This window comes from Lissotriton vulgaris, chromosome 11 (assembly GCF_964263255.1).
Source record: "Lissotriton vulgaris chromosome 11, aLisVul1.2, whole genome shotgun sequence".
NCBI classification, from domain to species: domain Eukaryota; kingdom Metazoa; phylum Chordata; class Amphibia; order Caudata; family Salamandridae; genus Lissotriton; species Lissotriton vulgaris.
This window is the reverse complement of record NC_141699.1, coordinates 418,225,328-418,241,597: the sequence shown is the minus strand read 5'-3', so window position 1 is coordinate 418,241,597 and position 16,270 is coordinate 418,225,328. Positions and strand designations below refer to the sequence as shown.

At 47.2% G+C, this 16,270-nt stretch overlaps 1 protein-coding gene across 1 annotated transcript in view; it reads left to right on the top strand.

Moving 5' to 3' along the window:
• Positions 1 to 16,270, top strand: part of GMCL1 (germ cell-less 1, spermatogenesis associated) — a 318,745-nt gene that overhangs the window by 234,174 nt on the left and 68,301 nt on the right. The window contains exons 11-12 of the mRNA XM_086943476.1: positions 5,604 to 5,679; positions 9,063 to 9,208. Of these exons, the coding sequence (XP_086799602.1) occupies positions 5,604 to 5,679; positions 9,063 to 9,208 (222 nt within the window). The remainder of the gene's footprint in view (positions 1 to 5,603; positions 5,680 to 9,062; positions 9,209 to 16,270) is intronic.

The window sequence follows — 16,270 nt, the reverse complement described above, 5'->3', positions numbered from 1 at the left end:
AATTCTAAGGGGTCATCCTTCGCCCTGACTTAGAGGAGAGGGTCCCTGCTTGTCACAAGTGAATACTTGCGCCAACCAGAGACCCCCAATTCTAACATTGGACGCAGCGGTGAGGATTTGCGAATTTGCATTTGTAGTTTACATGCAGTGAATTGCTGATCACCACATAGTGAGAGCAGACCTATAACGCAGCCACAGATTTCCATTTTTATAATTTTGCTGGAAGATCTCCATGTGCTGGTGAAACGTCATGCCTGGTTCAGTGAGGATGGAAAAGGCAGCAACCAGATGCCTGGATGGTTCTTTAAGGGAACACCAGGTGGGGAGCCTAGGCTGTCCGGATGAGTCACCCTCTGAGGGAGATCCCCCAGTGGCTAGAGAACGTGGAGGCTCTGTAACCAGAGCTCCAGTAGTTCTGGTGCCTGGCAGTACACCTCCAGTTGGGAGGGTGCGGGAACTAAGAAATATGAGCACATCTCCCCAGCTCTTAAGGATCTGAAGTGGCTCCCTATTGTCCAACGAGCTAGCTTCTGTACAGCCTGCCTCAAACACAAAGCCCTGCATACAGGCAAACCTGAAAACCTGGCCAACAAGCTCAAAAGGGACGGTCAGTCTAGAAACCTCAGAAGCTCCAACACGCTCCTACTCATTCCTCTGAAATCCCAGAAACACAAAACATCTAGCAAATCCTTTGCAGGTAATGCTCCCAAGATTTAGAACTCCATCCCCCCACACATCAGAATGACCGCATCCTTCCCAAGATGTTACTCAAAGTCCTCTTCCTCGAGCGTTCTGGAGCATACTAGAACTCCACTTTTGACTTTGAAGTTCCATTATCTCTGCGACCCCAGAGCTGGTTGGCTTGCTTATGACTCTCCGCCCTGCCTTGCGCTCTGGCTGCTATTGTACATACTTTACTCTGCCATGTGCCCCTTGCCATGTTTTCCATCCTCCATGTCTGTCTGATGTCTCTGTACTTGTTGTGAAGCGCTCTGATACCCTCAGGTCCAGCTAGCGCTATACAAAACTTTAATAAATAAATAAATACATAAATCTGCAGCCAGTGTAAGTACCGAAGGAAAGGGGAGATCGACGATCTCCTTGGAACACTGCAGAGGAGACGGGCAGCCGAATTCTGTACCAGTTGAAGCTTCCTCTGAATCTCCTGGCTGCCACCCAAGTAAAGCACGTTACCGTAGTCCAGGCGAGAGATGACAAGGCCTGGACCATGGTTCGTCTGGTAGAAGCTGGGAGCATCCAGAAGAATTTCCGCAGCCACCTTAAGATGGTAAAACAGGTGGCTGCCACACTGACTGCTTGTTGACGCATAGATAGAGAATCATCGAACATGAAGCCCAAGTTGCGCATTTGGGAGACAGGTTGAGGTAGCGGACCCATTTCTGAGGCCAATATTGAGGGCCCCAAAGATGTTTGTCCTTACCTAATATCACCACCTCAGTTTTGTCCCCATTCAACTTCAAATGGTTAGCCTGCATCCATTCAGCCCCCTGACTCAGGCCTAGCAGAAGAGTGCAGGGAGAGCAGTCCTTGTCCAAGGAGAGTGTAAAGATAATTTGAGTATCATCTGCGTAGGAGTACAGGGCTAGCCCAGCCACCTCCACTATTGAGGCCAGCGATCTCACGTAGATATTAAAGAGCATTGGACTCAACGTGGACCCCTGGGGGACCCCATACGCAGATGCTCGAACAGAGGAAGAGCAATTAGGGGAACAAACCTGGCAAGTGCGCTGGTTCAGCAAGGAGGCTAACCAATTCAAAGCTGGTCCTACCACTCCCGGGATTCTAAGCGTCTTAAGGAGAATAGAGTGCGACACCATGTCGAACGTGGCACTTAGATCCAATAGGATAAGTGCCGCAGTTTCTCCCCGATCAAGGCGGAGCCGCAACGCCTCTGTTACCCCTAAAAGGGCCGTTTCAGTAAACAAATACGTACGAAACCCTGATTGGGAAGGATGTAAATATCCCACCTTCTCAATATGAGAAGTCAAATGGATGTTAACGTGTTTTTCAAGAATCTTTTAAAACACAGGCAACAGGGAAATAGGGCGGAAATAAGAGTGGATATTGGCGTCCACCCCAGCTTTTTCAGCAAGGGAACCACCATGGCTCTCTTCCAGTCAGCAGGAACTGTGGACTTGCGCAACAAGGCATTAAGTAAGTCTTTAATTACCAAGAGGGATTCCATAGAAAACTGTCGCAAAACTGTAATAGGAATAGGATCCTCGGGGGAGCCAGATCTCACCCTTTGAAGGCAGCTAAGGAAAGAAATTTGATCCAGCCGAGGCCACTCGGATAGCAGGACTCCAGTTGGAGCATTACTAAGGTCCGTTCCTATGGACTCTCCACTACATAAAAGGGGAGGGACTGAAAGAGAATTATAAATAGTTTCCACTTTGTTGAGGAAAAAGTTGGGGATTTTATTACACTGAACTTCCCCAAGAACAGGAGGGGTAGGTAAAACCTCAGCGCCAGCTAACTTTTTTACCACGGCAAAAAGTGTTTTAGGGCGGTTACAGGCGTTAGAAATGGAGTTGGAGACATACTCCGCCTTATCTTTTCGACATGCTAGATGGTAATTTTTTAGAGCGGATCTATAAGCTCATTTGCAGTTCAAGGCGTAAGTTTTCCTCCAACACCTCTCCAGGCATTTGCAGTTTGATTTCAAGGTTTTTAAGTCCTCCTTAAACCAAGGGGCTGGGGGTCGTAGTGGTGGTGGTGGTGGACGTGGTGGTGGTGGACATTGTGGTGGTGCACATTGTGGTGGTGGTGGTGGTGGTAGTGGTGGACATGGTGGTGGTGCTGGGTGTGGTGGTGCTGGGTGTGGTGGTGCTGGGTGTGGTGGTGCTGGGTGTGGTGGTGCTGGGTGTGGTGGTGGACGTGGTAGTGGATGTGGTGGACATGGTGGTGGTAGTAGTGGACGTTGTGGTGGTGGTGGACGTGGTGGTGGACGTGGTTGTGGTGGACGTGGTGTTGGTGGTGGACGTGGTGGTGGATGTGGTGGTGGTGGACGTGGTGGTGGATGTGGTGGTGGTGGACGTGGTGGTGGTGGACGTGGTGGTGGTGGTGGACGTGGATGTGGTGGACGTGGTGGTGGTGGACGTGGTGGTGGTGGACGTGGTGGTGGTGGACGTGGTGGTGGTGGACGTGGTGGTGGACGTGGTGGTGGTGGACGTGGACGTGGTGGTGGGGGACGTGGTGACGGTGGACGTGGTGGTGGACGTGGTGGTGGTGGTCGTGGACCTGGTGGTGGTGGACGTGGTGGTGGTGGTGGTGGATGTGGTGGTGGATGTGGTGGTGGTCGTGGACATGGTGGTGGTGGTGGTGGTGGTCGTGGACGTGGTAGTGGTGGACGTGGTGGTGAACGTGGTGGTGGACGTGGTGGTGGACGTGGTGGTGTACATGGTGGTGGTGGATGTGGTGGTGGTAGTGGTAGTGGTGGTGGACATGGTGGTGGAAGTGGTGGTGGACATGGTGGTAGAGGTGGTGGTGGATGTGGTGGTGGTGGTGGTGGTGGTGGAGGTGGTGGTGGAGGTGGTGGAGGTGGTGGTGGTGGTGGTGGTGGAGGTGGTGGTGGTGGTGGTGGTGGAGGTGGTGGTGGAGGTGGTGGTGGTGCACGTGGTGGTGGTGGACGTGGTGGTGGACGTGGTGGTGGACATGGTGATGGTGGACGTGGTGGTGTACATGGTGGTGGTGGATATTGTGGTGGACATGGTGGACATGGTGGTAGTGGTGGTGGACGTGGTGGTGGACGTGGTGGTGGACGTGGTGGTGGATGTGGTGGTGGATGTGGTGGTGGATGTGGTGGTGGATGTGGTGGTGGTGGTGGATGTGGTGGTGGTGGACCTGGTGGTGGTGGTGGTGGTGGACCTGGTGGTGGTGGTGGTGGACCTGGTGGTGGTGGTGGTGGTGGACGTGGACGTGGTGGTGGTGGACGTGGTGGTGGTGGTGGGCGTGGTGGTGGTGTTGGACGTGGTGGTGGTGGTGGACATGATGGTGGTGGTGGACATGGTGGTAGTGGACATGGTGGTAGTGGACATGGTGGTAGTGGACATTGTGGTGGTGGACATTGTGGTGGGCGTGGTGGTGGTGGATTTGGTGGTGGTGGTGGATGTGGTGGTGGTGGATTTGGTGGAGTGGACATGGTGGTGGACGTGGTGGTGGTGGACGTGGTGGTGGTGGACGTGGTGGTGGTGGACGTGGTGGTGGTGGACGTGGTGGTGGTGGACGTGGTGGTGGTGGACGTGGTGGTGGTGGACGTGGTGGTGGTGGACGTGGTGGGGGATGTGGTGGTGGAAGTGGTGGTGGAGGTGGTCATTGTGGACATGGTGGTGATTGTGGACATGGTGGTGGACGTGGTGATTGTGGACTGGTGGTGGTGGATGTGGTAGTGGAGGTGGGTGTGGTGGTGGACAACGTGGACGTAGTAGTGGTGGAGGATGTAGTGGATGTGGTGGTGGAGGTGGTGATTGTGGACGTGGTGGTGGATGTGGTGGTGGACAATGGTGGTGGTGGTGGGCGGTGGACTTGGTGGTGGACGTGGTGGTGGTGGAGGTGGTGATTGTGGACGTGGTGGTGGATGTAGTGGTAGTGGTGGGGACATGGTGGTGGTGGTGGTGGTGGTGGTGGTGGTGGGTGGTGGACGTGGTGGTGGTGGAGGTGGGTGTGGTGGTAAACCTGCAGGAGTCTGCCAGCAGGCTGTACAAAATTCAGCAGCGCCTCTAGGCGTTTGTTGCAATGCACGGACTTCACACAGAATATGGCCTCACGGTATAGTACACAATAAAACATTTCTTAGCACATAATTAAATAAGAAGCTCAAAAGAGGTCTTTCGGCATCTCTGGTAAGTGTGAATGAACAGCACCATAAACCTCTAAGAAACGAGACCAGAACGGGTTAAAAATGCGTACAATGTAGTTTCTGTAAGACTTTCCGAAAGTGACCCTAATCAGGACATAACTGAACCTTTCATGTCTATTTTACAACATCTAGATGGCAAAACACTGGGATCAAATGATGAAAGCGGAGGTGACACCAAAGTAGCAGGAAGCAACAATATAATTTATGGGCGCATTACCTCGGCTGTTTAATCGGATGTGATCTTGGGCATGACAGCCTTCAGCGAGCAAAGCCAGAAACGGCAGGGGAGTGGATTTCTTTGAAATCTGATGCCGGCTGCAAGCAAACCAGCATGAGTGAGGAGAGAGGCAAAAGGTGTGCGATGTGCACGCGCCCGCACAAATGCACTGTAGGCAATCAGCCTTAGGGTGCATTATTGAGAGCCCTTACTTAAGTCTCGCTGAGAACGCATGCGCCTTCACTCAGCGAGACCTAAAAAGGCTCTCTTAGCCAGGAGCATTTGGTTGAGTTCGGCCCTAGGGATTGAAGTTTGTGTCAGTGGTTTATACTAGGCAGAGATCAAGTGTGCAGGAAATCATGTTTTAATGAAGTGACTTCGCCACTGATCTAAGTAGATTGTGTGATTTTTATTTGTTCATTTAAAACAAAACTAGCCCAGTGAACTCTTAACCACAAGTAATCAACAGCAGATGGGAACAAAACATCCATTCATTTTTCATTTCAGTCCTCAGGAAATCAATAAAGAAGAAATGGAATTGAACAGCATGCGTTGTGGCAGGAAACTATCTAAGGATGGTGATGTAAGTGTCAAATTTGATTTTATTGCTTCAATTTTATAATTTAGAATTAGCTCTGTTGCTTATTTTAAGTAATTTCGAAAAATGCAAGTCGTCAATTCTTCCCAAAAATTAAATAAGAACGACAGAGGGCGAATGAGCTGTAGGTGGGCTCCCTTCAGCTATTGTCTTGTATGTGTTCTACATGGTGTGCATTGGTTTGGACTGGCTGTCTATCAGTCACGGATTTTCGTGAATGCTTATATTGTCCCATTTGTGCTCTCATTAGGTTCTGGTGATGCAGCATTAAGTAGCCCTTTGGTTAGACTACAGATATTTTGCAATGGCATTTTAATTTATTATTTATTCATTCATTTATTTGTAGGAGTGTACTCTTTAGTTTCTTATCCTTTCATAGAAACCCCAAGCAATTAATCTATTGCTCACGTGTGTTTTATTTTGTTGTCATGATTGCATCATGTTGGATTGACAACTTTTTTTCTTCCCAGTGTTTAGACCCGTGGATGATAAATAGGCTGTCTTAAAGATGAGAAAAATGTTTTTCTTTTGTTAAAAGTGTCGGTCTACAGTATTTTGCTGTATATGAATTGAAGGTCCCCGCTTACAATGCAAAGTTCATCTTGTGACTTTTTTTTTTAGTTTCAAGTTAACTTGGCTGATTAAGTATTGTGAACTAAGGGGACCTAATCCCAGTTACTATATTATTATAACCTAATTCGCCAATACTTGTTTTAATTTTGCATAAGAAAGTGTAATCTCTCTCTGGTACTAACATCAATTTGCTTATAACAAGCATATTCTTGGAACATAACTCGCTTGTGAAAAAAGATTATGGCATAAGTTACCTGTCATCATTTATTACTGGCGGTTAGAAAGATCACATTGTCTCCATCGGTAGCCCCACACAAAGCTTCCACCTACCGTCAGTCATTAACTAAACATACGATGAGAGGCAGGCCTCTTTTGGGGGCCTCTCTTTTGTTTTTTTTTTGCCCAGATTGAGGAACCTGAATGAATGCTCAAACAATGAAGACTGCTGACATATTTGAAAACAGATGGTGTCCGAGATGGCCCTGCATCACTGAGATTTGCAAGGATACCTTAAGATAGTAAACTATATGTCTGTACTACACAATCAAGCATTTATCTGTATAGTGCAAATTCATGTTGTTTTTTCTTTTACTTTTTTAGTGTAAAACTCTGTAGTATCAAGTGCCACTTTCAGCAAACATGCTGCCTCAATCTTGTGGTGGAAAAGTCTTATACATCTTATTTTTCACATTAGCCAAATATTCTTTGCAGTACTCCCCTCCACCTTTGTGTACATACCCTTCACAACAAACTTCCTGCAGAGCATAAATTCCAACAAGCGCTTTTTTGTCTAGCAAAACCTGCTTTTTGTGCATGAACTGCATCGACAACCCTCACTTCAATGCCCTTTCAGTGAAGAGATTAATCTTTGGGCACTGAGGAGCGTCTTCATTCGTTGTCCAAGAAGGAACCAGTGCTAAGGAGAACCTGGACTTTAAAGAGCAACTGAAACTACGACATTGGTTTAAGGGATATTGTTTTGTGGGTTCTGTCAAAACCTATCCGTTCTAATCAGAGGGTCACCTCCCCTCTTTTCCCTTATCCATTTAGAAAGGAGCTTTTCATGCGCACAGAACTTGCAAGTACCATTTTGGGCTAAACAATGACAGAAATGACTACGGTCTTGTGCTCCACTATATACTTTTTAAGCTTGCTCAGATATAACGGTTACCACAGAGGAGCTCTCTTGCCCCTGAAAAAGAACAAGCCCATCCTTGGGTACATCAAGCTCATAGAGTGGAATTCCTGAAAGTGGATGATAGTCCATTGAATAAGTCATTCGTTTCAGACAATGAGCTTCTACCCCAGACGTGTTCCAGTACAAGTCCATCCGCACTGATGTTACCTGAGATCAGTGTAAATATATCAAGACCCCATTTTGCTGGGGTTGCACCTTAATGGTTAGCGAGAAAGGATTTTTTTTTTTAAAGTAAAATATATACCTTTTTTGGTACCAAAATCTACTTGAGAGATTTCCTCCAAGAGACGCGAAAAAGTTAACACTTACAAAGAATTCATATTGGCACCAGTTTCAGAACTAGTGATCTCACACTTGAGGGCCAATATTGCCACAATAATTCTATTGGTATTGATATCAGAGGTTGTTTCTCTGCTCTCTTTACTTCTTATCTCTTAGTCTATAAACCTTTTAGTAGTTCCGGTTTCTTCTCTGTTCAAAAGTCCTTATTTGTTTGGATCGCACCCCCTCCAATATCTTACACCAAATTATAATTGTGGTGCCCGTTTTTAAATGGGAGAATCCGATTCTAACTTGTTGGCTAATATAGATCCTTCTATTCTATTTTCTTCATGATTTTCCCTCTTGTCATCAACAGGACTTAAATTTCCAGTTTCGCTGGCAGCCAAATATACCCCACCATGTTGTTCGGTAGATTTGTTAAACTGTAACAAACAAGCATTGGCAAAGCCAATTGTTCTCGCCCATGCAAGAGCTATTGGCTTTAAATGTTGTTGTGTGCTAGAAAAAGCCCTTTAATTTCACACCCTCAGATAGTCACAAATGTCCTCTCACCCTAAAGTCAGAGAAATAAATGTAAACGTCAAGCTCCCTCGTAAGACAGAGCTTAACATTTGTCATCTGTATTTGAATGCCCAGCAAATGTGACAAGATAAGAACAACATGTAATTGACTGGACTGTTTAAAGAAAGCGAGCACTTGTGAAAGAATACAAGGAGCGAGTTAGAGAGGTGATAAACAGGCTATACTCCACAGGAGGGACAAAGGCATGCTGGACTGTCTAAAACAAGTAAAGCCAATAAATAGAAAGCAAGTAAATGTGGGGTACAAATCACAAAGCCAATAGTAAGCAATTAATGGCATGTATTCCTAGGTCAGCTTTCAGAATGTCCCCACGAAGTATTTTGCAACTAGACCGCTGTTATTCAACCTAAAAGTGAGTCAATTGCTGCAAAAACATGAAAGAATATGTTTTTGTTCTGCCTACAAATAATGTTTAGCAAATAATAGCCAATTGGGTACGAGATTGTGGAAAGGTGAACAGAGTGGGATATTATTGGTCCATGACCAGTACGGATGGTGGATGTCCTCCTACTAAGACGAGTTTCGACTTTCATGAATTGGAGTAAGTATTGTTGCTTCTTCTTTAATAGAAAATAACTCTTGTGCAAGCAGGAACATTGCTGCATGCCTTTAAAATCAAAATAGAACTTGTAGTAGATTTGTTTCTGCTCATTTCGAGTAACTAAAATGACTATTCATGATTTAAGATACTAAACGACTTCCCTTTCTAATACTTTGTGCATGTATTTTCTAGTACTGCTGGCGATGGACGGGGTTCAATTTTGGATTTGATCTTCTGATCACATACACCAACCGTTACATCATCTTCAAGCGCAATACATTGAACCAACCATGCTGTGGTTGTGTGAGTCTGCAGCCACGGAGAAGCATTGCCTTCAGGTGCGTTTAATTCCTCAGAATTAGATGTGCATTAACTTTACCATTTGAATCCAATCGGAACATATATTTTGCCCCTCACTACCTTTGAAAAATAATTGCTTCTCACATAGCCTTGCAGGTACTTATTTAGAATTGTGTACATTAAATCTTCTGCACGAGCAGTCCCTAATGTATGAGCAAAGCCTGATGTATTTTGGGTTGTGGTGTTCAACTCTGTGATTGTTATTTTTTCTTTCCTCAATCTTGAAGTATGTTATGTACTGTTCTGTGGTCCATCTTTTATACGTAAAATGCAATCCCATATACTATATAATTTGCCATAGTGATTTAGATAACAGCCAGATAGATACAACGCTTTTTTGAAACAATTTACAGCTTGATTTAGGTTTATATCTTGATGGATATGCAATCTGTCGACGTGGAAAAAATATAATCTTTGTCACAGTGGTGGTAAAATGTCCATCGCCTTTAGACTTGCTTCCACGTAGGTGACTGGCTTTCCGAAAGTGACTCTCTTCACTATAGAAGGAGATGCTTAGGGATTAATCACTTCTCCCATATTTGGGTGTCAAGACTGGACCCCCAAGGAGGAAGAACGTTGTGAGTAGCCATATTATAAGCCCCCCCCCCCCCCCAATTTGGGTTAATTAGGAATTAACCCAAATTAAAATCAGCAAACACTTAAGGTAGCCATTTTATTATTTCTATTTAAAGAGAAAGCTTGAATGAAAGACGACAGGCTGCGCCAGAGTGCCTTAATGCATTGCTGTGTTAGTTAATATTGGTATTATTTTCTGCTCAACATTATCGCTTTAAAAAATTTCGATTTTAAAGTGTCTGGTATGTTTTCTTTTTTTTCTGCCATCTTCCTCTGCTGTACTTTTAGTTAATATGCATGGTCTCATTTGTTTAGAAGATAGCAACCCTGTTGGAGTGTCACATTTGTTATCAGTTGTGTATCTGATGGAGACTCCTAGCTGCAGATTCCTTACCTTAGAATATTCCCCAAGCATCAGACTGGAGCTGTAAATTTTTGATAAGCAGTACACCTGCACACCTGTAGATGGTATTGTTTGCCTCCGCATGGCATTGTCCGAACTGGAAAGGATGTGCGCATATTTAGGCACCACCCCAGCCTGCTGACATCAGATATTTCTTTCTACGCATCTCATCACAGATTGGGAGAGAGCTACCCCCCAGTCAATTTTTGACTGACTTTTTTTCCAACCTTTTGTCGGATATTTTTTCAAGACTTTATCTCTTGGTGTGAGGATGTCCACCAAAAAGGCAGGTTTCAAACCATGAAGTACCTGCCCCTGCCAGCTCGATGACAATGCCATGACGTGTGAGGATCCCATGGCACTGAGGGAGTGGTCCAATAAGCTCCCTTACTTTGACCAACCCCGTGACATTCTAGATCTCCCCCACCCTCTGCAGCCTCCAAACCCCTTTATTTTGCCCTCTGATCATCAAGGGCAGCCAGTGGGGCGCGGTATGCGCCATCACATGCACCACTGGAGGTCCGTGACATCAGACGGTTAGCTTTTGCAGCTTGTCCAAAGGGGTTACGCCCTCCCCTTTGTGACCACCCCTGCACCCATGCCACTCACTTACGACAGGCTGATGAAGGACAACTTCTCCTTGTCCTGTAAGGAAGTGCTGGCTCTCTTGGCCAAGGGATCCATATAGAGGGTGCTGACATCAGAAGTAGGTCATGGTTGCTGTTCCCGCTACTTTCTGGTGCGCAATAAGGATGGAGGCCATTGCACTATCCTAGACCTTCACCTTCTCAAGCTCATCCTGAAAAAGGAGAAATTCAAAACGCTCATGCTCACGCAAGTCCTGTTTGCCCTGGACCAAGGAGACTGGACGGTGGCATTGGACTTGCAGGATACATATTTACACATCCCCGTCCTGCCTGCCCACTGACGTTACCTGCAGTTCACAGTGGGCCAAGAACACTTTGAGTTTGCTGTATTTCTCTTCGTTCTAAGCAGCACCTCATGGGTGTTCACGAAAGTGATGGCGCTGGTTGCAGGTCATATACGGAGGTCAGGGTTTCCAGACTTTCCCTACCTCAAAGATTGGCTGTTGAACACAGGCTTGCCCAGGGAGTGGTCTCCCACCTCCAGACTACAGCAAACCTCCTCCACTTGCTGGGGTTCACTATCAACGTGCCAAAGTGACTCCTGGCTCCCTTTCCGAAGCTCCCCTCCATTTGGAGCTGTTCTGGATACAGCACAGCTTTGGGCCTACCCTCCCGAGTAGAAAGTCCATTATATTCAGGCTATGATTCAGATTTTTCAACCTCTATCCTTGATTTCGGTGCGACCATGAGACTGTTGGGCCTCATGGCCTCCTGCATCCTGCTTGTTACTCATGCCAGTTGGCATATGCAGGGTCTACAGTGGGACCTGAAGACCCAGTGGGTGCAGCGTCCGGGTTGACATGGTCCAGATCTCGGAGGGAACCGCAAAAGATCTGCAGTGGTGTCTGACAAACCACGATTGAGTCTGTGCCTGGCCCCCTCTCCCTTCCCCAACTGGAGTTACCTGTAATGACAAATGCATCACTCCTGAGCTGGGGCAGCCACCTGGGAGAAGTGGAGATCTGAGGACTTTGGTCTCCAGTGGAATCCGAGCTTCAAATAAACCTGTTGGCGATCCGTTTGCCCTTGAAAGCGTTTCTTCCTTCAATCAAGGGAAAACCAGTACAATTGTTAAGACAACACCACTGCCACGTGGTATTTCAACAAAGAGGGCGGTGGGTTGCAGACTCTTTGTCTGAGGACTTGTTTAAACACTTGTGTGAAGACCTGCAAGTGGTTTGGATGTTTCTCCAGAATGGGATTTTGCGTCACAGAAGGCTTCTCTTTCAAAGGACTTTGCTCCTTATCATGTTATTAAGAAGGCAGCTGAACTGTTGGATCTACAGCTTCCTATAGCTGAATATAAGCTTATCTTCTAATAGAGGTTCTTCATTCTCCTTCCTCTGTAGTAGAGCCTCTCTTTCCTTTCAATGATGCCTGACCGAGCCGATACTAGAGGTTTGGAGTAACCCTCTTTCAGTTTCTAGATCTGTCTCTAGAAGATATAGCGGTACAAAAGTAGGTGGTGATGGACGGAACCAATCAAACACTCACACCCAGTCAACAGATCAAATCAGTCTGACCCTGTGCCTCATGAGAACAGTCCAGCCCGAACTGCCAAGTCATGCCTGGACCGGAAACAAGCTTCCTAGGACCAGTTTCTGGCAATCCCCACCCCCTTTTTGTACCGCTTTGTTTGCCATAAGTTGGCAGGGTATGCTCAGATGTGAGTCCCTTGCTCACTTTGCCCCTGGATTCAAGCAAGCCTAGCTGAAGACGGCTGTAATGCCAGAAACCGGTCCTAGGAAGCTTTTTTCCGGTCCAGGGAAGGCATGACTTGGCAGTTCGGGCTGGACTGTTCCCATGAGGCACAGGGTCAGACTGATTTGCATATGGCCATGTCTGAACTGGGGTGGCAGAGGACTAAAGAATGGTGATGGATTAAACCCAGATCTGTTGACTGGGTGTGAGTGTTTGATTGGTACAGATGCTCTGTCCATCACCACACCCTTTTTGTACCGTCTAGAAGATAGACCAGCTCCAGGGGACCCTGAATTTCTTTCTTCTCACCTGTCACCCGTCACCTCAGTTTGGTCATCCAGGCTACATGCTCAAAGCAGTCTGTGGGTTCCTTTCCTCAAGCACCGGCTCACAGAGATTCCAAAAAGCTTGAGCAGTCTGCAAAGAAAGTGTTTTTGTCAGTCAGTATGGCTTTAAAATCCACCAACGCAACTTGTTTGTTGGGCAGATATATTCACGCCCTTATGGACTCTGTCAAGCAGAATCTCTTTAAGTTATCTGAAGAGGATCAGGGTAATTTAAGTGAAGTCTTGACTGACTCTCAGGCAGCTGCTCGCCAAGTAATCCAGTCGGGTCTGGACACTGCAGATTCAGTGGCAAGGGTGATGGGCTCATCTGTTGCTACTAGGAGACATGCATGGTTGAGGTCTTCGGGATTTGAAAAAAAGCTGACTCTGCGTTGCAGAGATTTAAAGACAGTAAGGCCACGGCAAAATCCTTGGGTTTACAGTCTCAGTCAAGAGGCTAAGGCTGCAGAAGGTACCGTGGTTTTGGGAAATCTTCCTTTTGTTTGTCAGCAGCAACAGCAGCAACAGAACCCGTTGTATAAATCCTACAGAGGTAAAGGCAGCGGTCGCCTTCGTGGAGCTGGACGACCTCCCTCTTCCTCCTCCTCCTCCTCTACCTCCCCTACCCTTCCCGGTAATGCAGCAAAGCAGCCCTAGATCTGCCATCCTGGATCATGTGGGTCCTGGGGGAGGCCGGCTTACCCATTTTCTACAAGATTGGAAATTAATAACTTTGGACCTTTGGGGTCTGGATCTTGTAGAAAATGGGTACGCTCTTCCCTTCAGGGAATTTCCCCCGCCTTGCCAGGGGTTTTGCACAGTGGATCATTTGCTTCTCCTTCAGAAGGAGGTTCTTACCCTGTTACAAAAGGGTGCGAGAGAGGTGGTTCCGGAGCAGGAAAGGGATCAGGGGTGCTACTCCCGGTATTTCCTGATACCCAAGAAGGATGGCAGGTTACGTCCCATCCTGGATCTCAGAATCTTGAATCTGTTTCTCAAGCAGGAGAGGTTCAAGATGCTCACCCTAGCGCAGTTTCTTCAGGCACTGCAACAAGAGGACTGAATGGTGTCTCGACTTACAGGATGCGTATTTTCATATCCCAATCCTGAATTCGCACAAGAAGTATCTCCGTTTCACGGTTGAGTCACAACATTACCAGTTTGCGGTCCTTCCGTTTGATCTTACTACCGCACCTCGAGTCTTCACCAAGGTGATGGCAGTGGTGGCTGCTCATCTCAGGAGGTCGGGGGTCCCGGTTTTTTCCTACCTGGACGACTGGCTCTTTAAGGCAGAGTCTCCAGAGAGGGTGTGTCATCATCTGCAGGTTACAACCCAGCTGTTGTACAAATTGGGTTTTTCGATAAATGTACCCAAGTCTAACATGGTGCCCTCACAGCGCAACCTGTTCATAGAGGCGGTACTGGATACCACTGTGTGTCGAGCATTCCCTCCTCCGCAAAGGATTCTTGACATTCAGTCAATGATTCCCTTGTTTTACAATGGAGCAGTTGTTCTAGTCCTGAAGGTCCTTCGCCTGCTCGGTCAGTTCGCTTCCTGCATCCTGTTGGTCAACCATGCACGCTGGCTCATGAGGGCACTCCAGTGGTGCCTCCGCAAGCAGTGGTATCAGCATAACAGAGATCTCTGGGAGTCGGTAAGGATATCCAGAGAAGCTGCAGCGGAACTGTCTTGGTGGAGCGTGGAGGCCAATCTGTCTCAAGAAAAGCTCTTCCGCCATTGGTGGCCGCAGTGATAACGGATGCCTCTACACTAGGATGGGACGCACATCTGGGGGACCTGGAGATCAAGTGTCTTTGGTCTCCAGAGGAAAGGTTGTTTCACATCAACCTTCGGGAATTGCGGGCTATACGTCTGGCACTCAATGCCTTTCTCCCTTCCCTACGCGGTCAGTCGGTTCAAGTCCTGATGGACAACACTGCCGCAATATGGTATGGCAAAAAACAGGGAGGAGTAGGGTCGTACCGTCTTTGCAGAGAGGCTTTGCGACTCTGGTCTTGAGCTCAGGACCAGCAGATTTGCGTGTTGGCAAATCATCTGACCGGGGTGTTGAACGTGCGTGTGGACAGTCTCAGTCGGCAGTTCTCCACTGACCACGAGTGGAGGCTTTATCCAGAGGTAGTTCGGCACGTCTTCCAGACGTGGGGAACTCCTCAGGTGGATCTGTTTGCCACTCTCGAGAATGCGCTCTGCCCGTCATTCTGCAGTCTCCAGTTTCCGAGGCAGGGAGCGTTGGGGGGACGTGTTTCAGTTGAGTTGGAGCTTGCAACTCCTTTAGGCGTTTCCTCCCATACCCTTGATTCCTCTGGTTCTAAGGAAGATTCGCCAAGACCGGTCCCAAGTTATATTGATCGCCCCGGATTGGCCAAGAAGGGTGTGGTACACTGACCTTCTTCACCTTTCTTTGCACCCTCCGCTCCGTCTCCCTCTCAGGGCAGATCTCCTCTCTCAGATGGAAGGTCAAGTTCTACACCCCCACCTCCAGAGCCTGCACCTTGATGCCTGGAGAATGAACGGCGCAACTTGAATTCTTTTTCTCTCCCTCCTGACGTGGTGGACGTTATACAATCGGCCAGGCGCCACTCCACTAAGTCGGTCTTCTCTTATAGGTGGTCTAAATTTGTTAGATGGTGTAGAGAGAAATCTATTGATCCTCTGAAAGCGCATCTTTCTGATATCCTTTTTTTTTCTCTACGTTTGGCACAGCAGGTTTGTGCTGTGGCCACTGTTAAAGGTTATTTGTCGGCATTGTCTGCATTTTTGTGTTTACCTGATCAGCCTTCTTTATTTAAGTCTCCTATAGTCTTAAGATTCATTAAGGGGCTGACAAACATGTTTCCTCCCACTCCTTTTATTATGCCCCAGTGGGATTTGAATCTGGTGTTAACTTTTTTAATGGGTTTTATGTTCAAACATATGCCTAGTTGTCCTTTGAGGCTTTTAACTTTTAAAACGATCTTCCTGGTAGCTATCACTTCAGCCAGGTGGGTGAGTGAACTCCAGGCTTTGAGTTAAAAGCCGCCTTTTCTGACCATACATACTGAAAGGATTGTACTCGGGACCAGGGCTGCTTTTCTGCCAAAGGTGTTGATTCCTCACAGACCCACCCACCTCCCCGTTGTCCACCCTTTTATACCCTAAAAGCTGAGGTTATGTGTTGTATTTTTGTGTACTCAAGACTTTACCTTTACTTATTTATTGTTTTCTTGTTTGAAGTGCAAGCTTTGTTGTTTCATTATACACTGAGTGTATTTGTGTGAATTCTGTATACTATGTATGCATTGTCTCTCAGTCGGTTCGCCTGTTTTGCCTCGGTGGCACGGAAAAAAGGGTGGAACTGACGTCATCACGCCGACGTGGTCTTCTTA